General features: G+C 38.1%; 1 protein-coding gene across 7 annotated transcripts in view; it reads left to right on the plus strand.

Moving 5' to 3' along the window:
- The window catches only part of ABCB1 (ATP binding cassette subfamily B member 1), a 200,808-nt gene that overhangs the window by 145,289 nt on the left and 29,060 nt on the right, over positions 1-26,459 (plus strand). For all 7 annotated transcript variants that reach the window (XM_020987474.2, XM_020987469.2, XM_078151865.1 and 4 more), the window contains exons 9-19: positions 3,768-3,939; positions 8,479-8,592; positions 11,635-11,745; positions 12,447-12,572; positions 14,400-14,603; positions 15,809-15,979; positions 18,325-18,486; positions 19,495-19,674; positions 22,104-22,250; positions 23,493-23,600; positions 25,553-25,630. In XM_020987474.2, the coding sequence (XP_020843133.1) occupies positions 3,768-3,939; positions 8,479-8,592; positions 11,635-11,745; positions 12,447-12,572; positions 14,400-14,603; positions 15,809-15,979; positions 18,325-18,486; positions 19,495-19,674; positions 22,104-22,250; positions 23,493-23,600; positions 25,553-25,630 (1,573 nt within the window). The remainder of the gene's footprint in view (positions 1-3,767; positions 3,940-8,478; positions 8,593-11,634; positions 11,746-12,446; positions 12,573-14,399; positions 14,604-15,808; positions 15,980-18,324; positions 18,487-19,494; positions 19,675-22,103; positions 22,251-23,492; positions 23,601-25,552; positions 25,631-26,459) is intronic.

Genomic DNA, 26,459 nt, shown 5'->3' on the forward strand with positions numbered 1-26,459 from the left:
TGTTAGCTTAAGGGAAAATAATAATTTTGCATTATGATATTAAAGCCTTTAGTTTTATCCCAAGTGATCTCCCAAGCAGATTTAAGACTTGTAGCTGAAATACCAAAATTATTTCACATGTGTACAGCAGGATCCTAGGAGTGACATTCAGATCAGTGGTGGTATTGATTAAAAAACCATTAATTCAACCTGGCACAGGTTTTGGACTAGCCCAGAGGAGAACTGGACTTTTGCCCAGTAGTCTGGATGGTGATCTCCACTTTTTATGCTTTTCAAGGGGAGGAAGCAGTCTTTTTTTCTTACTCACAAGATTTAATGGACTTTCCCTCTTGGAACTCTGTCTAGTGGACAACACTGGGGGCTGGCCAATCTGCTTTGCAGTAAATAGTCAGGGAGGTAATAAGACCTGGGGTGCTCTAGGGACCACTCCATTGTTCTTAATATTTTTGACAGGGAACTTAGTAGTGAAACAGAGGACTTGCTCATGCAGTGAATGCTTGCAGCAGAAGGAGCTAGCACCTTGGAGAAAACATTAAAAGTTTAAACAATTTTGGTACATTGGCGATGTCATCACACAAGCTCAGCTTTGTTGTTGGACTTTCTCCCCTAAGAACAAATGTAAGGTAGTAGTATATTTAGGAAGGAAAAATAAACCATCTAAATCCAAGATGGGAAAGAATGGCTGTTTCTAAGGGTTACTTTTAAAATATTTTAAAAATCACTGTTACTCAAAAAAAAAAATTAAGCAATTAAACCCAAAAGGGTTAAGATCTTGGTTGTATTCTTTTTAGTTTCACCACCTTGGGAAAGTCATTCCACTTCCTGCCTCCCCACTCCACCAAGGGTGAAGAATACTGTAGGGTGAACACTACTTCAACACCATACGTTTCTTACAGTTGATTTGAGGACCTACTGAGATGTCACATATACAACGCCTTACACACTGGAAAGACTTTTTCAAATGTGAGCTGTGAATATGGGCCAGATCTGTGATTTTGTTGTAATAGGTTATGCCTCCCCAAATAGAGATGGGGATACTCCATGACTTGGCAGGTGAATCCTACGGAGCTACCTAACACCGAAGGTGGTCCAGTGATTTGCCCAAGGTCACATAGGTAGTAAATGTTGAAGGCAAGATTTGAATTTGGGTTGTCTTGATTCTGAACCAAGCGTTCTATCCACTTTACCAGACTCCTTCTGAGTTGTTATAATTGCTGTTAAAAGAACAGAAAGTAGTTCTTTTTATGATCGCCTTTTTCTTCTCTCCCCCACCCCTTTTACTTATCGATCTTTTCTGGAATCTAAATGATTTTCTTTTTCATTGTTGCTTCTTCTTGTGCATAATGTCTTCTTCTGACTACTTGGGACAGCATGATGTCAATGAAATGGCTTTAGTCTGGGTAAGCAAGCCCATGAAGTACATGAGATCAGAGGTGTGAGCTTCAGCTAGGAGGTTTTTTTTTTTAAACATTAGCATGGATAACATGCCTAGTAATGGCTGCCTGTAAGTACAAGATTGGGTAATGAACAGCCAGGTAGAAGGTACTAACTTTTCGAAGTTCATAAATAAAAAAATAATCTTTTTGAGATCCAGGATTTTATCTAAAGAGATGGAGATTTCCTAATTTATTTGGGAAAATGTGTTTTGTGTTTTTAAAAAAAATATAGTATCATAAAATTTAGAGCTGGAAGGAACCTTTAGGAGGCCATCTGTTCTGCTGGTTTTCAAACTTTTTGGCCTCGGGACTCCTTTATACTCTTAAAAATTATTGAGGACCCCAAACAGCTTTTGTTTATGTGAATCATATCTATTAACATTTACCATATTAGAAATTAAAACTGATAAATGTTTAAAATTTGTATTTTGATTTATTTTAAAGAAACAATAGTAAACTCACTACATGTTAATATAAATAACATTTTAATGAAAAATAACTGTATTTTCCAAAATAAAAAAGAAGAGGAGGTTGTTTTTGCATGTTTTTGCAAATCTCTTTAATGTGTGGCTTAATAGAAGACAGATGGATTCTCATATCTGCTTTTGCATTTGATCTCTTGTTACGCTGATATGCTGTTTTGGTTGAAGTATATCAAGAAAATCGAGCCTCATACAAATATGTAGTTGGAAAAGGGAGGAGTATTTTTATAAGCAAATAATGCTTTAGTCTTGAGATGTGCCGAAAGGGTCCTAGGAGTCTTTGAGAACCAATGATCTAATCCAGTCTTTTAATTTTACAGATGAAGAAACTAAGTCTCAAAGAGTTTAGCTGCCAGCATTTGAACTAAGAGGCTCAGACTTCAAATACAGTGAACTTTCCACCCAGTACGCCATGCTGGCTCTCTATTTTGGGAGGTTTCCTCAAATGACAGGGCAATCATATTCATTTTATTTACCATCTTTTGCCGTATAGTCTTGAAACTGCCAGTTTGGCATTGGGGGTGGAGAGGAGGCTTGAGATTGGATGGGATAAATAGTTTCTACAGTAGTTAAATTCTATCACAAATAGATCCAATAAGAAAGCTAATAAACCTAGCTGAGAGAGATAACAGGACTAAACTGAGGAGAAATTATCATGCTTGTTGTCACTCAGAGAGGAAGTCACTGAGTGGGTATTAATTTTGGCTGATCTTCATGAGAGCTTATATATCCCGAGCCTCATTATCAAAATACCAACTTAAATATTTGTTTTAATGTAGAACTACAAGTAGAAAGAGTACAAAGATTTTTAGTGACATAAGAGTTGTTTTTGTGCATAAATGATGTTTTGTAGCCTCAGATACTTACTAGCTATGTGGTACTTGGGAAGTTACATAACATCTCTCAGCCTCAGTTTCTTCACCTGTAAAAAGAGGCTCATACTAGCAGCTACCTCCCAGGGCTGTTGTAAGGATGAAATAATAATTATAAAGCACTTTGCAAACCTTTAAGTGCTATATAAGTGCCCGGTATTATTAATGTGAAAGGATTTTGTTTAATTATCAAATCTAGTCATGAATCATATTGATAAACATTTTAATTCTGCACATACATAATTCTTAAATAAATATATCAGTTGTTCAGTTATTTTTCAGTTACGTACAACTCTTTGCGAACCTATTTGGGGTTTTCTTGGTAGAGATATTGGAGTGGTTCACCATTTCCTTCTCCAACTCATTTTACAGATGAGGAAACTGAGGCAAACAAGGTTAAGTGACTTGCCCAGGGTTACACAGCTAGTAAGTATCTGAGGCTAGAAAAGTTCTGTTTTGACAGAATTAATCTTGGAAGTTTACAAAGGCAAATTAACTTACTTGAAATGAGTGAGGAAAAAAGACGCTGTCAAATGAAACTGAAAAGAAAGAAAGAATATAATATAGCACATGGAAAAGTCAAGAAGATCATTGATGGGTATTGGTATAAACTGTCAACTGTTTCTGAAAACACCATTTGGCTATGTGTTGTGATGAGCTTTCATTCTCTCCGGATCTAGATCTCATGGGTGTTTTCTGCTTGGGACTTTCAAATCAAAGTGAATCAATAGTGTTCTTTTAAAATTAAGAATAAAAAAAAGTTACAGAAGTTATGTCTCGACATCAGCAGTCATCCTTTTTCCAAGGATTAAAGTTAATGCTTCAGTGAGAACATAGGCAAAATTTTTTAGTTATCAGATGTTGGATCCATGGGGAATATTTGGGTGGCATTATGCATGTTTAGGACTTCCCTGACCTTGCACTGACTGTTGTTGGTGAGGGTGTGTGCATTTTTTAATTGCTGCTGTCTTTCTCAGGTACAACAGAAATTTAGAAGAGGCTAAAAGTTTTGGGATAAAGAAAGCTGTTGTAGCCAACGTTTCAATGGGAATTGCCTTCCTACTGATCTATTCCTCATATGCTCTGGCATTCTGGTATGGGACCACTTTGATCCTCGCTGGCGAATACAGTATTGGACAAGTACTCACTGTAAGTGTGTTTGCTTAGCATTTGCTTGAGAAATTATCAGGGAGTTTGTTTTGCTTTGACAAGAGCTGTGTTTAGTAGGATGGAAGAATAATACAATAACTGATGAAAGTAGGAATATATAGGTGCTAATTAGAAAAGTAGAAAAGGAATTGGCTGTAATCATGAAGGTAAATAGCATTAGCTCAGGAGCTAAAAGTCCTAAGTTTAAATTCTACCTCTGAGGCTTACCATCTGTGTGACCCTGGACAAGTCACTTAACCCCATTGCCTAGCCAAAAAAAAAAAGATTCTGAATCTCCTTTTCTAATTGGTTGACTTTCTTTTCATAATTTTGTTTTTCTTGGATTGTTCTTAAATTTTTAAAAATTTTTCCTTAGTTTCTGTCATTTGGTTTTTAAAAGTCTTTTTAAAGTTCTTCTATAAATTCTTTTTGGACAGGCTACTATTTGACGTTACCCTTTGGGGTAGGAGAGGCTCTTTTTGCTTCAGTTTCCTCCTCTGAAGATGAAGCAGCTTTTTTTTTTTTTTTGTAATCACCTCTAGTACTGGGATACGGGAGGGAAGGGTGTCTCTGGCCTCCTTCAGTTCTCCACTCTGGCCTGGAACTGAAACCAGGAACTCCAATCTCCTAGAAGTGCTCACAGCCAGCAGCCAGCAGCATCCCCACCCCACTACTTCTGCACTCATAGGTGTGGGCTGGTTCCTTCTCTCCCAGGGCCACATCTTGGCCTTGGTGTCCCCTATTAGAAGATGTTCCTTCAATCTTCCCCCGCTCAAATGCCTGACTCCCTATGCTATCCAGGGGTGAAAATTCTTGTGGCTAAGGCCAAGACTACATCCCAACTCAGCTAACCCCAGGGCCCCCTGCCTGATGTTTTGGTGGAACTAGCCTGGAGGTGTTTACTCTTCACTGGGACCAAACCTCATGCTGAGATTTTTCCTCAGATATTCTCTGATTGTCCCAGGAGGACCACTGTTCTGTCCCAGCTCTTTTTTATTTTTACCTCTCTGTGTTCCCCCTGAGGTGCTCTTTTACCTTATTTGTGGGGAAAATTAGGAGAGCTTGGAATTTTTCTGAAGTATTCTGCCATCTTCCCAGAATCCTCTTGACCTGTTTGCTGATCTTAAAAACTGGGAAATAAATATATTTAATTTTATGTAAGACACGCTCTGGGCCTCACCCATAAAATAAGGAAGTCAGACTAGTTGATTTCTGTTATTCCTTCCACTTCTAAGATGTCATTTTGAATTGAGCCAAGGACAAAATCTAGCCTGTAAAAATAGCTCATGTCATAGATAATTATGTTTCCTTTTAGAAGAGCATCTTTTTTCCCTAATCATCTGAACTTGAGGCAAAAAGAAAGGAATACAGTAATGGGAAGTATCTCTTAGGCATTTTTAAGCATGTTAGAAAGTGAAGGATTGCCTTTTGTGGGATGGCAAAGGATTTAATTGATGTCATTTTGGAATATGGTTTCAAAAGAAGAGAAATAATCTTCCAGGACATTTCATAATTTGTCTTAGGGAGAACATCATTTAAAATGATGCCTTACATTCTGCTCACAATTTATGCCCTAATGTGTTTATAAGAAATGTAAATAGTTTTTGTTTTATTTATTATATAGATCTGAACTGTTTAAGGTTGGACAAGGACTGAGGATGGTAATAACAATGAGGGGCAGGGGCTGAATTCAAATGTATTTTTTTAAAAAATGTATTTCAGAACTGCCTCTCCAGTGCTACCAATTAACTAGAATTCTATCCGTCTGAAAACCAGTTAACTCCACTGTAGTTAGTGCTTTTAATTGAAAATAAGGGTCCAAATGATGCTTATGAGTTAGACTTTCTCCATCAAGAAATAGGGATATAGTTTTATCATTTGAATTATAGCTCACCAACATGCACAGAGTGTTAACAATGTGCAACATACTGTGTTAAGTAAATTTGATGCTCAACTCCTGTATCTCCCCATCCCTGTTGCTGCCAGCAATTGTTTTTCAGCTCATCCTACCAACTTTTTCAAAGGTCTCAGTACCTAAATTAGGATCTTTCCCTCTATCCCATTGTTTTCCTCATGGTCTTGAATATTTATATTGATAATTCCTTGTATAACCTGACCTCCTAGCCTCCTCAACTAGACGTCATCCTTTCTCCTCCTCCTCCTCCCTCTCTTCCTCCTCCTTCTCTTCTTCCTCTAATTCTTTTCCACCTTATTTCAGCTTCATATCAACATACAGTCAGTGGGGAGGGTCTTCTATAAATTCCTTAGGAATAGGAAGCACATTTTATAACCTCAGCAGACTATGAACAAAGAATACCCTTGAGATCAGCTAAATGTCAGGGAGAAATTTTGGCAAGGGGATTCTGCCCTGGACTTCTCTAAGAATATAGAAAAATAGGAAGTGTCTCACCAACCAGTTCATGTTAAGGCACCCTGGAGCCATCCGGTGTATTTTGGTGGCTTTTCTATTTCAACAAGTGATTACCCCAGAGATGGGCTAATCCAGATTCAAGGTACTTACTTTCTGTGTCTCATTCAAAGTACTTTGTGGGTTTGCATATACTAAAAACCATGACTTATAAGCCCCTAAATATTGACCTTTAATATCCAGAGGACACAATTAGTTCAAAGCAAAGGCATTTAGTGAGAAGACTAGATATAGAATAGAGTACACATGTAGAAAATATACATATCTGGGGCTCACATGTGGAGAAGCAACTTAGGTCTCTGTACTACAAGGACAGTCCCTTCTGGACATGTCATCTTTCTGGCTGGTGCCACCCAGAGTCCCATTGGACTCATGGCTTTAGTGCTTCTCACCACTTCCGGATTCAATGGAAGTCTTTGGTTTATAGTACTATCTCTAGAATGCTCTTTTATTTTAAAAAATTGTTTAGGGGATTTTTTTATATGTAGTTCTTTGATACAAGAAGCCACCCTTGTCTCATCTTTAAGACCAGCAACAGCTTTAGGAAAAGACCTTTCTTTTATGAGTCAGCTTTTCTTTTTGCAGTCTTGGCTAGTAGGCATTTATCTCCAGCAGGAGATTCCTTAGCCTAGATACTCTTGAGGACACAGAACAGGGTTACTCCAGCTGAGTGCCCTCAGGCTTAATCTTCAATTCAAACTAAATGCCTCAGACATTAGATACTTACTAGCTATGTGACCCGGGCAAGTCACTTAACCCTGATTGCCTAAGCAAACAAACAAACAACAACGAAAAACTAAATGCCTTAGTCTCTGGGCTTGAGGTCTTAGTGGGCAGTCTTACTCTTAACTCTCGGTAAACACTCCCCATATGTACTCTGAATGCTTGTAAAACCTTGTAAAGGATCAGTAACACGAAATACTGTGGGGTTAGAGTTTTCCAGTTTTCCCCTCCAAATTTCTTCCATTTTTGCATGTAGGTGAGTGGCTGTGAAGTAAGGAGAAAACTATAATGGTATACCTAAGGCCAAGAGCATAATTGTTGCCTTCTCTACCTGGCCAGCCAACTCCTAAAAGGGTTCTGAACTCACTCTGTGTCAGTAATCAACAAGGGGGAATTAATTATTCACATATTTGGAGAAGGAGAGCCAAGCCACCTTTTTTTAAGATTTATTGCAATTCATTTTGAAATGATAGTAAATAAAAATAGGGGCAGCTAGGTGGCGTAGTGGATAGAGCACCAGCCCTGGATTCAGGAGGACCTGAGTTGAAAACCAGCCTCAGACACACGATAACACTTACTAGCTGTGTGACCCTGGGCAAGTCACTTAACCCCATTGCCTAACCCCCCCAAAAAAAACCCCACATGATATGATAGTAAATACTGTTTAAAAAAAAAGACACAAGTCTGTATTTTGCGGTTGAAAATGTATTTTTAAAAGCCTGGGGGCAGCTAGGTGGCACAGTGGATGGAGCACCAGTCCTGGAGTGAGGATAGACCTGAGTTCAAATTTGACCTGAGACCCTTGAGTACTTACTAGCTGTGTGACTTTGCATAACATTTAACCATAGAACTTTCTGATAGTTTTATGCTACTCTTCTGAGAACTTTTTTTTAATTTCATGGAACAGATAACTTTCCAAATTCCATGTTGTCAATAATTAAGGCCATTAATTTGTTTGTAACTTTATCAGTTGTGGTAACTCTTCTTAAATGAATGGCTCCAAGACAATTCTGAAGGACCCTGTAGAAAGAACTAATGAAGTCTGAATGCGGATGGAAGCATACTTTTTTCTTTTAACTTTATTATTCTTGGTGTTTTGAGGTTTTTTGATCTGCATTTTCTTTTGCAACGTAGCTAACGTGGAAATATCTTGCATGATTTCACGTGTATAACGTGAAATTGCTTACCTTCTCAAGGAAGAGAGGGAGAATATGGAACTCAGTTTAAAAAAAAGTTTAAAAATTTGTGTTTACGTGTAATTGAGAAAAATAAAAATTAAATGTTAAAAATAAATGGCTATGTAAAAGGAAAGGAAGTTGCCCAATAGAAAGTCTTAGAGTCCTAGAAGGGCTAAATAATCTCATATAACTTTCTTCCCATTTCCCCAGGTCTTCTTTGGTGTATTAATTGGAGCCTTCAGTATTGGACAGGCATCACCAAGCATTGAAACTTTTGCTGATGCAAGAGGTGCAGCCTATGGTGTCTTCAAGATCATTGATAATGTAAGTCTCATCTTTTCTTATATAATATGTGTATTCATATCCAAATACATACACACATACACCAATTGAAACTATATCTCATACCCTTCTCTTCATCCTTTCTTGAAGTAGACATGTTAATATTCCCTTAATATAATGCAAAATGTGAAAACCCAAATTTGGTACCAAGGGGCCAAGAAGGAACATAAATGTGTAAAGGATCATAACTCAAGCAGTTTATTACTTATAGGCATGCAAATATATGTGGTTCCACAAGCACACATCAGTGGTGGCTAGGTTTGCAGCATACCCCAGTTGAGAGCCTAGATCTTCTTGTTTTCTGTCCTTATATCTAATTGTTGTTGCTGGGCAGATTCACAGGGACTGTGTGGGAGGAGGACTCCCTCTCAGTCATTCAGGGACAGTCAGTCAGTAAGTAGTGTGACTGTGATCAGCCCCTTTCCCCTTCCCCCCCATTACACTGTGATTACTAAAGATTGCTAATTTCACATGTTGGATCAGATGAAGTTTGCTAAGTTGATAGTTTGCTAGCTTTGTATCCCTAACCATAAATGTAGCTGACCGAGCCAAGCTGTTGGATACATAAGAACTGCCCAGTATATCAGTGGTAAAACGTGGAGTTACCTCTTGTCAGCTAGGGCTTAGCATTACACCAGTCCTCGCAGTAGAGTAGAGATATCCTGCATATATATTGTCAGACATGACTGATGTGTTGATTGGTTTTTCTGAACTGCTTCTTTATGTTTTTATACATTTTTTAAACTTTGTTATAAGAAATGTCTAGCTGGATAGAGGAGGGAGGAGAATTACATTTGGAAGTGAGAATGATATGAAAACCAAGAAATATTAATGAATATAAGATTTTAAAAGAGAAAAATATGGAAAAATGTGATTATTTTATAAGATTAATCATAAGATTATTTTAAATAGCAAGAATTCATGGTACAATGAAATTTGATTCGATTTATGTAGCCTTGGGCACAAGCCGGAGCATTTGCTAAGTCTCCTCCTTAAACATCAAGAGTTCTTGGTTTCTGGCTTCTGGAGAGGATGGCCAGCATTCCAGACTCTCACTAACTCCACCCTCCATATAGCACTGAATAATCACCTTCTGCATCAATGATAAGAGTCTTGCAAATACCCAGGCTTGAGCCCTGGGTTACATTTTCTTAAAACGTTCTGAGGAATAAATCTTTGTTAATGCAAATTGTAAACCCCTCAAAAAGAAGAAGAAGAAGAAAAGATTTCAACTCTGAATTGGTAGTATATTAGAGTAGAAAAGCATTCAAATGAAAATGGCATCCTGAGTTCTAATCCCAATTATGTCACTTACTGGATTAGGCAAGTCACTTCAGTGTCCTGGACCTGTTTCCTCATTTGCAGAATGAATGAGTTAAATTAAATCTAAGCTTCCTTTCTATCATTTTAATTTCTGTAAGACTCTGTGTTGCTCAAATTTTCTGAGTTCCCTCAAATGACCAGCTTTTAAAAGCTTTAAGGCACTACTGAATTTTGACTCTACATTTGTTTTTTTCCTAAGTTCTAAGCACCAAGGTTATTTTTATTCTTTTTTGGAATAACAGCACCTTCTATCTCTTCAGCTAAAAAGAATGAGTGTGTGATGTAGTGGATAGAGAACAGAGAACTTCATTGTAAGAAAAACCTGGCTTCAAAGCCAGCCTCATACACCTGCTGGATATGTGGCCCTGGGCAAGTCACTTAACTTCTCAATGTCCATGCCTACTCCTATTTTTCTGGGCTGTTTTCTAAGACTCCAAAGTTACAAAACAGATAGAAGGAGTTCCTTGTGCCAGTGAAACTTCAGGTCCATCCAGAGGGGGAAAAAGTTTTAAGTATGTGTTTTTCTTGATGTTGGGTGTCTAGAATTGTCACTAATTAGAAATCTTATCACAGAACCGTAAGAGTTTTGAGCAAGATAGGACTTGGGAGATCCTCTAGACTTACCTCCCAATTTAATAGAAAAGAAAATCCATACTTAGAGTTTAAATGGTTTACTAGTAGAGAGAGGATTACAGCCAGTGTCTTGGCTACTCCTCCAGTCTTCCTTCTGTTGTTTACAATACTATATTTTAAGTAGGCATAAAAACTGGAACAAAAAAAATTGCCTCCGTATTTGTTCTTGGTATAAATTTTCTCACCAGGTAATAATTGAGAAAATCAATTGGCTATGCATTATTGTTCACTCATCTTCAACTGCTTGTGACCCCATTTGGGATTTCCTTAGCAGAGATACTGGAGTGGTTTGCTATTTCCTTTTCCAGTTCATTTTACAGATGAGGAAACTAAGGCAAACAAGGTTAAGTGACTTGCCTAGGGTCACATAGTTAATATGTATCTGAGGCTGGATTTGAACTCACCAAGATGAATCAGTCTTCTTGACTCCAGGGCTGGCACTCTATCAACTATACTACCTGTCTGCCCAAGACTGTGAGTTATATCTATACTATACATCAGTACCTCAAGAGCCTGTGATTTTGTTATTTTGGGGAGAGGGGAAGAGTGGTCATTGTTGCAATAGACACACATGAGGCTGCCATAGTCACGTGGTTCTTCTTCAGCTACCACATCCATAGCTTTATGATCAGGATGCTCTCCACTGACTCTTTTCCTGTTTATCTATACAGTCAGACACGGCTTTAGGTGCTTGTTCTGTATGGGTTACCATGTTCTGAGCAGCTTCCAACTTTTCTTGAGCTGGATCAATAACAGAGTGTTTTGCCATCACATGACATCAAAAAATTACACATGGGTTGTGTATTTTATTTCTTGTGGATTTCTTTTGTATTCATTGTTACCAGTGAGCTGTAAGTATGGGTCTTTCTGAATTCAGCTCCATCACCTTATTATGCAACATGTGTCTCTCTGCCCTATATGACAACGGTATCTCACAATATTACTAGAATTAAGTTGTCCACTCTTATTCTTGGTCCGTTAATACATTGTGCTTAAATTCCTTGGGGAGAAAATTTCGATTTGGTAACCAAGAAGTATTCTTATTTTGTCATGTTCTATTTTATTTAGAAGCCAAGTATTGATAGCTATTCAACAAGTGGCCATAAACCAGATAACATTAATGGAAACTTGGAGTTCAAAAATGTTCATTTCGCTTACCCATCTCGGCAAGAGGTTAAGGTGAGAGACTCACTCAAATGGATCTGTAATCTCATCAGTCTGCATTGTTCCCTCCTGTGATGCGGATCCTCACTCATCAACACCTGCCTTATTTATCTCTTGCCTATGTCCTCCCATAAGTTCACTGGAAGCTTTCTTGCTTTCTTCTAATGTTGAGAGGATACCAGTGGAGGACTTGGGCTGTTTCAGCTGTCATCCTTTGCCTTGTTAACTTGTGACTAGCCCATCTTCTCTTCCTGCCATGCATTACTCTGATAATATCTTTTATTCCTGTTCTTCTTTGGAGTTCCTCATTGGTTACACATTGCAATCTGTGCACACTCCACCTTGCACTTCTCCATTGCCCATTGAGAGATATTCATCTTTAATTTTTCAGAGACCATTGTGTGCCATGTCTCACAGCTGAACAACACTAATGGAATATTGGTAATAAAAAATGGGCCTTTGTTTCTAGGAGAACCAATTCATAAATAAAAATAAGTGCACAAATTAAAATAATGAGTTTTTCTGGAGGGTCCTATGTTCATCTGTTTTTGTGTTTTGCTTAGGGACCATTCAATAAAAAGAAAGGCAAATGGCATGCCTGAATTGAAACATGATTTTGAACAGAAAACTGCTAAATGTCAATCACAAGTTTTTGTAGGCTCTCTATTTCTGAATGGTATTAATATCAATTGTTTTTTTCTTACCTGTCCATACAGATTTTGAAGGGCCTCAATCTCAAGGTTAACAGTGGACAAACAGTAGCCTTGGTTGGAAACAGTGGCTGTGGGAAAAGTACAACTGTTCAGTTGATACAGAGATTATATGATCCCACTGAGGGTGTGGTAAGAATCAATTCCACCAATATTTTTAAAGTGCCTACTGTGTGCTAGGTAGTTGGAGTTTCAAGGATATGGAGTGTATGAGATGAACAAGGACGACTAGCACCTCTGGTTTGAGGGCTTGCCAAGCTCTTTTCAAGGCTGCTTATCCACCTTTGGTATCCACCTGTTACCCAACACTCACCTGTGGCTCAGAGAAGCTGTAGCATGTGCAACAGCTACATCCTGGTAAAACTGACTGGCCAGAAGGACTAAACCAGGTTGAGGGTAACCAAGAGGCATCAAACCTGTCAGTGAGTAAAGAGAGTATCTACCCCCAGGCACGTGAAGAGTTCCCCCTGGAAGAATGGGTGGATGAGAACAGTGTCTTCTAAATGGCCATGAAGGCTGCAGAAGCAGGTGCTATGGAGTTCTTAGAACTTGGTCAGAAGGGGCAGCTAGGTGGCGGCACAGTGGATAGAGTACCAGTCCTGAAGTCAGAAGCACCAGAGTTCAAATCCGGCCTCAGAAACATAACACTTACTAGCTGTGTGACCCTAGGCAAATCACCTTAACCCCGATTTCCTCCCCCAAAACAAAACAAAACAAACTTGGTCAGACATAGAAGATGCCAAGGTCATCCACTGTGTCCCAGGCAATCACCAGTCACCTTGACGTTTGTCCTGCCACTGGACTTTGATGACTCTGAAAGATACAGCGAGGCTAGCAGCTTTGTGCAACTCTGCCTCACTTAAATACAGCTCACTTGGAAGTCAAGACATCACCTGTTGTAAAGTCATCGGTCCTCTTTGAAAATGAAGGATGAACCACAACAACGATTCTACTAGGAGAATATAACAGGCACAAATAAGTATTTTTAAAGTAAGCTGTGGAAGGAGTGAATCAGGAAAATGTTCCTTTGTAAGATGTAATGCTGACTTAAGCTGAACCTTTGAACAAAAAGGATAAGAACATTGACAGAGATGAGGAGGGAGTGTATTCTAGGCATGGAGGATGAACTATACGTATGTACAGAGGCAGAATATAGAAGGCTAAATTTGAGATACAGGAAGCAGTCCAGTTTTAGCTGGAATGTTTAGTACGTGAAGAACAACAGTGTGAAAAATGGCTGGGAAGTAAGTTGCAATTGGATTGTCAAGTTTAAATGTTGTATTGAGTTTTTCTTTTCCTTTAAGAAAAGGGAACCACTGAGGATTTTTGAGTGAAGGAGTACCATGATCAGAACTTTAATTTTAGCAACGGTATAGGGGACAGATTATAGAGGAGAGAGGATGGAGAGAGAGAGAGAGACTAATTAGGAAGTTAGCGGTGGCCATGTGAGAAGGGGGCAGCTAGATGGCACAGTGGATAGAGTGCCAGGTCTGGAGTCAGGAAAACTTGAGTTCAAATCCAGCTTTAGACACTTACTAGCTGTGTGATGCTGCACAAGTCACTTAACCCTGTTTGCCTCAGTTTCCTCATCTATAAAATGAGCTGGAGAAGGAAATGGCAAACCACTGACATGTCGTTGCCAAGAAAACCCCAAAAGGGGTCATGAAGAGCCAGACACAACTGAAGCAACTGAACAACAACAAATATGAGAAAAGAAAAAGATAAAGAAGGGAGACGTGTTTTGGAATTGTAATGGCGACACTTGGCATTTGAATATGAGGGCTAAGAGAGATGGCAAGTCAAAGATAACTGAGGTGCTTGAGAAAGTGGTGGTATTCTCAACAAGTGACTTTAATTGAACTAAATGATCTAAAAATAAATACAGTTTCTTGGTATTAGCTTGACATTAATCTTTGTGACTTACATAGATGTGTGAAGGTGGAATTGCTTCTTTTCCAGGTCACCATTGATGGACAGGATATCCGGACCCTAAATGTAAGATACCTGAGGGAAATTACTGGAGTTGTGAGTCAAGAGCCAGTACTCTTTGCAACCACAATTGCTGAAAATATTCGCTATGGCCGTGACAATGTCACCATGGAAGAGATCGAGAAAGCTGTCAAGGAAGCCAATGCCTATGACTTTATCATGAAACTTCCTGATGTAAGAAATTTTCCATCCTACTTGTAGGTGGTGTAAACTGAACTCCTCCCCTTCAGTATGGGCCCGTGAAAGCTACATTCCCCTCCCCTCCTCCAAGTTCAAGGCACTCTTTCGTCAGTAACGTTTCAAAACTGAAATTCATAAGCCTCAATCTAATACTTCTGTTTTTAAAAAGTGAAACCAAATCAGAGAACATGTTTATTCAAAGCACAAAGCATTTAATTAAAAACAGGGTAATTGGGCAAATAGCAAGGAACACACCACCATATAAATATGGTCACAGTCTTTCAGCACCCCACGTCAGTGGTAGGAGAGGAAACAAAGATACAAAATCCAGAACATTCAGGCTCCTGAATTTTAGCTCAGGAAGAAGACTTCTTGGTCTCCAGAGCTGCTGATTGGTGTTTCCACATAGAACAACTCATGTTCCTCTTTGAGCTACTTTCTTTGCTTCACTGCCACGTGCTGATTCTCTACTCCGCTGTAGCTTTTAAGCAATTTTCCCTACCCATGTGGTTACAGCTCTTCTTTTGAGAGAGCACAGCCTAAGGTGACTGATTTGTGCTCCTTTGTAAGTCAGCCCCATAGCTGCATCCATAGAGCAAAACTTCCTTGCTCAAATCTGTCATTTTGACTACTTTGCCTTTCCCATTGATGCAACTCCCCAAGGCTCACCTGATATTCGGAATGGGGCAAATAAACTCTTTTCCCGTCTTTCCATTAGATGCCCCTACAATTTAGCAAACAGTTACTCTCCATAGATTTGCTTAGCAAGAATTGGAAAGGCAGTTTGGCTCTGATAACTTTTGTCCCATAGTCCTACAGCTCTCCAGTCTGGGGTCAGTTGTAGTACTGCTCTCCTTCCGGTGGTCTTTGATACTTTGTCTTCAGAAGTATATAGGTGTATATGCATATGTGTTACATTTATGTTGTGTATACGTATGTGTACATATGTGAGTGTATTGTGTGCGCATTTATATGTGTACAGTATGTGTGTGTTTGGGTTGGGCACATTTATTGGGTTTCAGGGGACTATGCCATTTAACCTGATGATGGTGGCTTACCCAATATTACTCTGATAATGACTTTCCTTCCTATGTATATCTGAAACATGATGTGTAGATGTTTATTGTTGCAGGGGCTGTGATCTGTGAAGGAATGTTGACAGCTACTCTGATGTGGGTTTTTTTTTTCCCGTGTAATAGAAATTTGACACTCTGGTTGGAGAAAGAGGGGCCCAGCTGAGTGGAGGTCAGAAACAGAGAATAGCAATCGCTCGAGCTCTGGTTCGGAATCCCAAAATTCTTCTGCTTGATGAGGCCACCTCAGCTTTAGACACTGAAAGCGAAGCAGTTGTACAAGAGGCACTGGATAAGGTCAGTGAATTTCAATAAAATGGATTTAATTAGGAATGGGAATGGGAATAAGAATATGCCAGTTATATGGCCTTTTGAATTGTTCTAAGAAAACAGAATTTTCTCCAGTAATTTCTAAGATAATCCCTCCCAGCCATCTTTGGCTTTTATAAGCAGAAGTTTAGCTAAGAAGAATTTTTTAAGAATTTTGGTAGTGCTTTAAGGTTTGCAAATACACATACATGTACCACACATGTATGCATATGTATGTATATATACCCAACATATAGGATGTCTCAGAAGTCTTAGTGTAGTTTTAAGCTTTAATAGGTTAAATGGCTTAAAACTGTACTAAAGATCTAAGAGTTTTGGAAGACAGACAGACAGAAACAGAGAGAAAATAAACATAGTGAGGGGAGAGCAGGGGGCAAATGTTTGTGTTTTGGTGCAATTTTAAACTATTGAAGCTTATATGTGTATATGCACACAAAACCTTTTATTTTCCCAGGCTTAAATAAATATCAAAGTTACTGGCTGTACTTTTTATTAGTGTTACAAGTAATTATAAAAATAATTGTCAACGATGTATCAGCTATGAGAATGATCACAGCCAAAGTCACCTTTATGCATTATTATAACTGCTAACTTATTTCTCAGAACACAGTCCCACCATTCAGTTATCTCAAGACACTGGCTAATTTCTTGTGAAAAGATATTTCCCTGTTTCTTCACCAGATAAGAGTCAAACTCCATTTTCTAGGCAATTCAATTTTTTTCTTGGTCTTTTTTTCTCTCTCCTGGTAGTTTCTTGTAAGCCATCATGGTTAATAGTATCTAAAACTGTGTCTCCTCATAGACTCTTTATAGAATAACAGTTAAACTGTTACTGTTCCATTCTCTCTTAAAAATACAATAAATATCTGTAGACTCTTTGAAGCTGGCATTACATGGAATCATAATTAAGTGTCTATCCTGCTTACTGCTATTTTAGATGTTTATTGAAGTCACAGTTACTTAAAATTGGAAGTCATAGAATGGAAACCAAGAATTATAGCTTCAGTTACAAGTTTTTCTGTCTTTTACAAAAAGTCTAAATTAATAATATAATTCTAGAAACCAGCAAGGCATTCGTGTATATTTAGGTTTAGAATTACCATTATATTAAAGTGTCCTTCAAAGAATCATAGATTTAGAATTTAGGGGGCAGCTAGGTGGTGCAGTGGATAGAGCACTAGCCCTGGAATCAGGAGGACTTGAGTTCAAATCCAGCCTAGCTGTGTGACCCTGGGCAAGTCACTTAACCCCCATTGCCTTACCAAAATGGAAAAAAAAAGAAAAAAAAGAATAAGAATTTAAAGGGACCTTAGAGGCCGTTTAATTTATCTCCCCCGCCTCTCCAGGGCAGTTAGGTGGCACAGTGGATAGAGTTTCAGATGTGGAGTCAGGAAGACCTGGATTCAAATCCAGCCTCACACGCTTGCTAGCTGTGTGATGCTAGGCAAGTCACTTAACCCTGTTTGCCTCAGTTTCCTCGTTGGTAAAATGAGCTGGAGAAGGAAATGGCAAAACCACTCCAGTATCTTTACCAAGAAAACCCTAAATGGAGTCACAAAGAATTGGACATGATTGAACAACAACAATAAAATCTACCCTCCCCCATATTATAGATGAATATACTGAGGACTAAAGAGGTAAATCTATTTGCCCCAGTTCATACAGCTAGCAAGTGAAAGAGGCGGAATTTGAACCCAGGCTCTATATCCATTGTACCATGCTGCCTTTATGCTGCAGGCAAGTTAAAATGTCAATAGAAATTAAATGTATGACTCAGAACTTAAGCTTTTCAGATCAGTTATCCCATTTGATGCATTACCATTATATATTACAATTAACTTATTAAGTGCTTATTATATACCAGATTCTCAGATAAGTACTGGGGATAAACATGCAAAGAATGAAATGCCCTGTAATGATAACGTTATCATCAACACCTCAATGACAAGCTTGCAAGTCATTAAGTTATTTTTGGTACTCTGACAGATTCATGATTTGTTGGTGTGGCTCCTCCCTTCACGGATGCAGATTACACCCTCTCTCATGGCTGGTGATGTTGTGCAAGTCTTATACAAATCTTCCCATAAATGATGCAAAAAGAAACTGTCCAGAGTGCTGGAGACTTTCCTTTAATGCTTTGAACATTCATGGATACTAGTACCGTACACTGGACAATGCGTGGCATTGATAGACTCAGAAATTCCACTTTCAGCATTACTGTTGCCTCCATCACCACATCTTATTTGTACATGACCTTGTGTCTGTAGCAATTTTAAAAATGTTTGCTTCATTCCCATTTGCTTTCTCCTTAGGCGAGAGAAGGCCGTACCACCATTGTTATAGCCCACCGTTTGTCTACAGTTCGTAATGCGGATGTTATAGCTGGCTTTGAAGATGGAGTTATTGTGGAGCAAGGAAACCATAATGAATTAATGAAACAGGAAGGTGTTTACTTCAAACTTGTTACCATGCAGGTATATTTTCAGTATATATTTTTTCAGTTTTCTATATAGACATGGATTTTGCTTTGATTTATACTAGAAGTAAATAGCACCTCTCTTCAAGGTCACTTAGAAAAGTAGAAAAAACACTAGGCAAGAGTAGCTTTGGACTGCTGTTTTAAGTTTCAGCCCTTAACGTGGGGTAACTGAAGAAGAAAATGTGTGAATATAAATTGGAAATATGATTAAGATCAAAGCCAAGAGTCCCTGTAGTCGCACAAGAAAGATGGTACAAAAGAGCATATGTAAGGAATCATTGCAGAAAAGAAAAGAGAATGAGATAGACTTGTAATATATCATATTTTGACATTGATTTTCTAAGTTTAAAAAAAATACAATTTTCCTTGTGTCATTTTATTTCATTTGCCTGCATGTTTCTTATTGCAGTGGGTTTACTGGCATATTAATTTTGTCTTTTAACATATAATACAAATTGTATATATATGTGAATACTATATGTATATGTATATGTTGTATGTTCAGTCATTTCAGTTGTGTCTGATTCTTCGTGATTCCATTTGGGGGGTTTTTGGTGAAGATACTGTATTGGTTTGCCATTTCCTTCTTTAGCTCATTTGACAGATCAAGAAACTGAGGCATACAGGGTTAAGTGAGTTGCCCAAAGTCACACAACTAATAAGTGTCTGAAACCAGATTTGAACTCAGGAAGATGAGTCTTCCTGTGTCCAGGCCTGGAGCTCCATCCACTGTGACACCTAATTGCCCCTCTGTACATGTATATACATACATACATACATACATGCATACATACATACGTACGTACATACATGCATGCATACATGCTTACATAGAAGTACACAGTTGAGTAGCTAGCTATTTCTTACTAATCTATTGCCAAAAAGAAATGAAGGACAAAATATTCACCTTAGCACATCTCCAGCTTAAAGCTTAAATTTTCTTGTTAAACCAGGTTGACTAGACAGCAGATATTGTCTTTAAAGCACATTTTGATTATTTTAGACAAGAGGAGATCAGGGTGAATTGGAGGATGCTATGGATGAACAGATAGATGAAATAAGTGCCTCAGAACCAGCTCCGAAAGGGTTTGCATCCGGTAGCCTAAGAAGACGATCAACTCGTTCAAGTGTCAAGAAGTCACAGGAATCAGAGAAGAAAGTCACTGAAGAAGAGAAAAAGCTTGTAAGTCTCTTGGTATTTTTCTGCTCACACAGCCAGGGCTGTTTTCCCAAGGAGCGCAAGCAAGATGAGAGTTGAGCTTGGACTTTGCTAAATAGCACCTGAAATTTAAAAGAGGAAGCAAGTGGCCCACAGCAGAAAGTCATTTTTTTGCCTCCCTTCACGTGTCTGTCTTTACGTCAACTGCCTACTTTTCTCTGTTGGTTTCCTGCTCTCATGACCTTTTTATTTTTATTTTTATTTTTTTTGCTTTTAGGCAATTGGGGTTAAGTGACTTGCCCAGGGTCACACAGCTAGTAAGTGTCAAGTGTTTGGTCTGAGGTCAGATTTGAACTCAGGTCCTCCTGACTTCAGGGCCGGTGTTCTATCCACTGCGCCACCTAGCTGCTCCTCTCATGACCTTTAAAGAAAAAGATGAAATAGCAGCAAAAACTTGGTAGCTGTTTTATTGTAATGGCTTAAGGATCCTTAATTTCCTTAGTGTGACAGACACCCTCTTTGCACCTTAGCAGACTGTTCATGACAGTAGACAATGAAAAAAAATAATTCTTTATTAAAAAATGCACCTCTCTCTCCTCTTTGCCAAGTTGCGATACTATAAATGTGGAAAAGTACATGTATGTCAGAGGCAGCTGATGTTTCCCTTTTTTGTTACAATAATAAAATGCATCACTAAGTAATAGATATATTTGGAAATGAAGGTGATATAAGGATGTGTTTTATATCTATATATGCATACATATACATGCATATATAATTATCTCTTCCATATCACGACTTTCCCCATCGTGGTTACAGTATATTGTGGGTCAGCATAAGAAATTAAATGGGAATTTTTGGAGAGTTTTGCAGAAGCCTCTGACAATACAGAAAACATTTAAAAGCTCAGAAATGCATGATATGTATATATAGTTTTGTATAAGAGCAATATATTTTATCTTTTAATACTATAATACTTCAGACTTCTTCTCTGGTACAAAAAGAGGGCCCAGGAATTTTACACAAATTTTCCAAATTGCAGAAGCACTGTGCCCCTAATGGCCATGATGTGAAAGGGAGGATTGTGTATATATATAAATTAAATAGTTAAAAAAAAATAATTCAGCACCTGGGTGTTAACTTTCTGATAATGGGCCTCTTCAAACTGAGCTATGTTGGTGCTTTCATAGTGGGTATATAGCCTTCACCAGACTCATACTCAGAGCTTTTCCAGCATGGCAGAACTTGGGAGAGCTCATTGTCCCACTAGCATATCCTTCAGTCAAGTCCTGCTAATAAGCACTTATAAGTGCTTATTCAGGCACGATGCTAAGTACTGGAGTCATAAGGCAACTTAGGATAACATTTTTCATGCCATGAGGAGGTGCTTAGAATTATTTTACAAATGAAGCTAACTATAATGAAATTAATATTAAATTATTGATGAAAAGTTAGGCATTAATAATAATAAATAATCAATTGCTTCTTGATGAAAAGGTAGACAATTTTTAAACAATGCTAGTTTGGATTTAAGTTTCTATCTGAAAGTCAATAATGTGAAAGCAGAAACGAGGAGAAAAATTTTTACCATTGCTTATCAAATGGGATATGCAATTTAAGGTAGTATTCTCTGGGTGACATGGGGAAAGAACATAGTGTTCTAGATTCTAAGCACCTGGATTCAAATTCTGCCTCTGAGGCTTACAGTCATCTAATCTACCTGGACTTCTGTCTCCTTATCTGTAAAATGGCAGGATGGATCAGATGATCTCCAGTGTCCTTTTCAGCTCTAAGTCTATGATTCCTTATTAATTATGTGAAAATTAGCAAATGAATATGTTGATAATACCTTGTAAAAATACCTTGCTTAGTTTAAAAAAAAAAACAAACCAAAACCAAACAACAGATCACTGAAACTGCTTGTTTGAGGGTTGGGATCTAGAATGTAAAGTGGAAAAGAACGGGACTTGGGTGTTTGGGGTTGTTTTTTTTTTCGCTCTGTATCACCATCACCTGACATCCTATGTTTTGCACATAGTTGACATTTATTGGACTGGAGAAGGAAAACCATGCCTTGTGGACTGACATACGAATTTACCAGTCTATTTAGTCAAGAGTGCACACATATTTTCAAGTGAAAACTGCAAACACTAAATTTAAGCTAGTGTGACGTGCCTGAATGATCATTGGCAGTTGTTGGAAGATTACAAAACAAATGTCCTCCCGGTTGCCTGGTTGGATAGGTACTGGCTTGCGTCTAGCTGCTCACTAATAAGCGTAATAGAGGGGAAATGCAAGTGCTGGGTGGTCTCTCTTTGATAGGGGTTACTTATGAACTAGGCTGAAAAAGGTTTTGTGCTCTAATCCTTAACTGCAAGCAGATAATGAAAATCGTGACAAAATTATTTTATTTTGAAAGATCTATTGTGTGTCATGATATCTTTATTTTCTAGGATGAAGATGTGCCTCCAGTTTCTTTTTTCAGAGTTCTGAAGATGAATAAGACAGAATGGCCTTATTTTGTGGTTGGCACTTTTTGTGCTCTTGTCAACGGAGCTTTACAGCCATCATTTGCCATAATATTTTCTAGGATTATTGGGGTAAGAGCTATGAGTGACATGACACATTCCAATGACTGCAGGATTTTGAGCCTTGCTTTATATAATCTGGTAAACCCTTTGTGTTGTTATTAAGGATAGATTTTTTAAAAGTCACACCTTCAAACAAATTTAAGCAAAATTAGCCCTTGGGGATATAAAGGAAAAAAGAGAGAGATTTAATGTGTTTCTAGTTCCAGGGTGGGGGAATAAGGCCAGTTGAAATTGCCATTTCTGCAAATTCCTATTGCACTGATTCTTTGCTATCTAGTGTAGGGATATAAAATGAGAGGCTCCATCTATGCCCTTTTAGAAGGAGCAGCAAGACTCAAAATGCTTCCAGTAGGCTATTTATAGATTTCTTTCAATTTAAGCAGTGTTTGGGGTAGGGGGAAAGAGTGCTAGATTTGGGTTCAGGAAATGTAGATTTGAAGTGACTCTGCACTGTGTATATTTTTCAAGCAAGTCACAACTTCTCATGACTCCAGTCCTTATCTATTAAGCAAGAAGGTAGATTAGGTGATGTTAGGTTCTATTCCAAATCTAAAGTCCTACAATCCTAATTTAAAATTGGATAAATTCATTCACTCTTATCTGTTTTATTAATGGCTGAGGTTTGATAGTTGGTTGAATATGAGAGGTGTGAGGGAGCTATGAGTCAGAGATAATGCCAAAGATTGGCAGCAGGTGCCACAGATGGCAATGGCAGAGGGAGAAGAAGAGCAGCATTTGAAGTTTTGGTGATATGCCCGAGTGGCCAATGCAGTATGCAAGTGGAGATGTATGTATACAGCTCAGAGAAGAGGCCAGATGAGTCCTTATCATACTCAATGCTATGTTCTTGGTATTGTAATGAAATAATCCGCCTTTTGTCAAAGGAGAAAGCTCTGTGTGTCAGTTCATTGTATGTTTAAAGCCCTCAACTTTGCCTTCCTTTAATATTTGTAGAAAATTATGTATTTAAAACATTTTTACATATGGTACTCATTTGGTTCTCATATGTTACTCATTTGGTCCACATAAAATGTAAATTAATTAGATTAAAAATTTTAGACCAATTTATGAATTATAGAGTTACTAAGGGAAAATTAATAAACCTTTACGTTAGACATCCTGAAAAATAGTGTTTCCATTGATATTTTAAGACCTCTGTTGGCAAAAGAATATTGGGACATGCAGACTTTTGTGCTGAGCCAACATGGCAATTCCTATATTCCTTTGTTACAAACAAATTGTTTTTTGTAGGTCTTTACGCAAGCAAGTGATGATAAAACAAGACGGCGTGATAGTGATTTGTTTTCACTGTTGTTTTTAGTACTTGGAATTGTTTCTTTCATTACCTTTTTCCTTCAGGTACGTATCCATGTTTTCAGTTATTTTCTGCAGATTTGTGTACCTGTTTTCTCCCAAATAGAATGTAAGCTCTTTGAGGGCAGGAACTGTTTCATGTTTGTCTTAGCGTGATCAGTCAATCAGCAAACATTTGTTAAGGCTTATAAAGTGCCAGGCCCTGTGTGCTGTGGATACAAAGACAAAAAATAAAAGGATCACTGCTCTCATGAGGCTTACATTCTATTGGGAGAGATGAAGTGTCTAAATAGAAGGAGATGTAGAATAAATGCAAAGTAAATACAAGTTGCATGCAGCGTATTTGTGGAGGGAGGACACCAGTAATTAAGGAGATCATCAGAGTCTCTGTGCCTGACACACAGTAGATGTTAAATCAATTGGTTTTTCATTTCCATATAATTGATTACATAATCAATTCATAATTGATTATCTAGTGACGGTTAAAAGTATAACTAGAGCTCAGCCTACTTGGGAAGGTGCTCTGTTGATGTTGCTAAAACATGGGTCAGCTTCGATAAAATATGTACGTGTTTCTTCTGTCTTCCCTTTGTTTCATCTCTTCATCCCCTGCTAATTCTCACTTGGCGTTCTCCCCCACCAAAATTACATACTTGAGAATATACTTAGAATAAGAAGGAGCTGGGCATGGGATTTGTTATCGTAATTAGATATGGAATTTGAGGGGACCCTAAAAATACTTGCATTGATCCAAACAAACAAGTTACATTAAATGAAATGTCAACCTTTGGCCTAGAAAAGAAATACTCAGAAGCAAGTCACACAAGGTTTAAAAGGAAGATATATAAATTTTCTTTCCTAAGGTTGCCATTTACCTAATTTTTTTATGGAAATAGGAATATTTCCTAAGTAACGATTATACTTGTGCCTTAAGGTAAAAACAACATCAGTAGCAACAAAAAACCAGTAGAGAACATAGTTCTCAAGAATTCAGTATTATAGCTTTCAAATCATTTGAATGAAATTGCAAACGTAAAGATCGAAGTGCTGTCTAAATTTGTCCATCGTACTTCCTTTTCCAATGTAATTCCCTTTGCCTGGCCATGCTCTCTGAACACCTATATTCATAGAGTTAACATTTAGCAATCCAATCCAATCCAAGAAGAATTTGTTAAGGCCCTTCTCATTAGACAACATTGTATAAGTGGGCAAGGCTTCAAAACCAAAATGAAAAAAATGGCCCCTGCCCTCAAGGGACTTCCATTCTACTGGGAAGATACATGTAAATAGGTAAGTGTATAAATGATAATATGGGGAAGGAGAGAGTGCTAATAGCCAGGGAGATAGAAGATGATGAGCATGAGTGCCAGATAATCACCATAGGCATGACAGAAAAAGTGGAAAACCAGTCCTCTTCCTTTCCAGATGCTGGGGAAATAATACAGAAGTACCTGAAACAACTTACTGTGTACAAAGGCAAAATACAGCCCAATACCAACTACTAGAATTCTAAGAATTCAAAAAGGGGAAAGATCATAGGAGAATGAAAGTAGCCAAGGAAGATTTCATCGAAACAATGGGTCATGAGCCAGGGCCTTGAAGGCTGGCAGTGTGGAATTTAGATAAATAGAGAAATCTAAGTGGCAAAAAAAAAAATCACAGTGGAAGAAATAAGCGTGGCTATCCTATGAGGGAACTAGTCCAACTGGAACAGAAATCTAGACCAAGAGAAGTACTCGTCCATTCAGGTCATCTGACAAACCAACACTTGGATGTAGATGTGCTGACTTCAAGTGTCTGTGGCATTGGGGTTCCTCAGTGGTGATACTCCACTTCTGCCACTAGTCTTCTATTAAAGAAAACTCTGTAATGAGATATTTGTAAATATTGTAACATTTGTAAATAAGCTAATGCTTAGCATAGTGCCTGGAACATAGTAAAGTCTCAATAAATGCTTCTTCCCTTCCTTTCCCTAATGTGTTCTTTCTTTTCAACAGGGCTTCACATTTGGCAAAGCTGGAGAGGTTCTTACAAAGAGGCTCCGATATATGGCCTTCAAAGCAATGCTGAGACAGGTATTCTCTCTGAAGTCACAAACTGATAAGTGATGATAAAATGACTGCCATCTGTCATATAGATTCTTTCCTTTTCGAGAATAATTTCACCACCTTTATACAAATTAGCCCTGGCTATAACCCTGAGTCAAGAGTTAAATAACTTCAGTCATGGGGAAATTAGAATGTTAATGCAAACTTAAAATCCATCCACGTAAGAGTTTACATTCATTCATCTTTAGGTCACTAATGGTCCTGGGTGCTGGAAGTACCCTTGATTTTGCATTTTCAGTACAGGGGAGAGGCTGGCAATCACTACAGGGGTTTGTTAAATCTGCAAAATGATTTTACTCTTCATGATTTGAGATGAGTGCTACTTCATCTCAAGGGGGAAAAAAATCTACCCTGGATCAGCATGTACAAAGTTATTTTTCAGTCCTAAAATATATCAGGCAACGCTGGCGCTTCTAAAGATGTAACCAAGAGATATTTGCTAAGAACTTGTCAGCAAATACTGGAATGGTGTTCCAGAATAATGAATTAAATATCCAGGAGTGAAGAGTATCACCTCAGCTAGTTATATAACTAGGAAGATTATCAGATAGCTTGAAAGAGTTGATTCCTCCTTATCTTAGATGTCATGTGACTTAGAGCTCAAGGAGGAAATGGAGACTCAGAGAGATGATTTCCCAAGATTGCACAGATAGTCAAGTAGGTGATCCAGGATTCAAACCCAGGCCATTGCACTTAAGATCCCCGGGTCTTTCTGTTAGCACTTAGCATTTATCAGTAACTTACCAGTTACTTGCCAAGCTTGGTGCTAAGCACTGAAGATATAAAGAGAGAGGGG

Source organism: Phascolarctos cinereus, unplaced genomic scaffold (assembly GCF_003287225.1).
Source record: "Phascolarctos cinereus isolate Bilbo 61053 unplaced genomic scaffold, phaCin_HiC Scaffold_1;HRSCAF=81, whole genome shotgun sequence".
Classification (NCBI taxonomy): Eukaryota; Metazoa; Chordata; class Mammalia; order Diprotodontia; family Phascolarctidae; genus Phascolarctos; species Phascolarctos cinereus.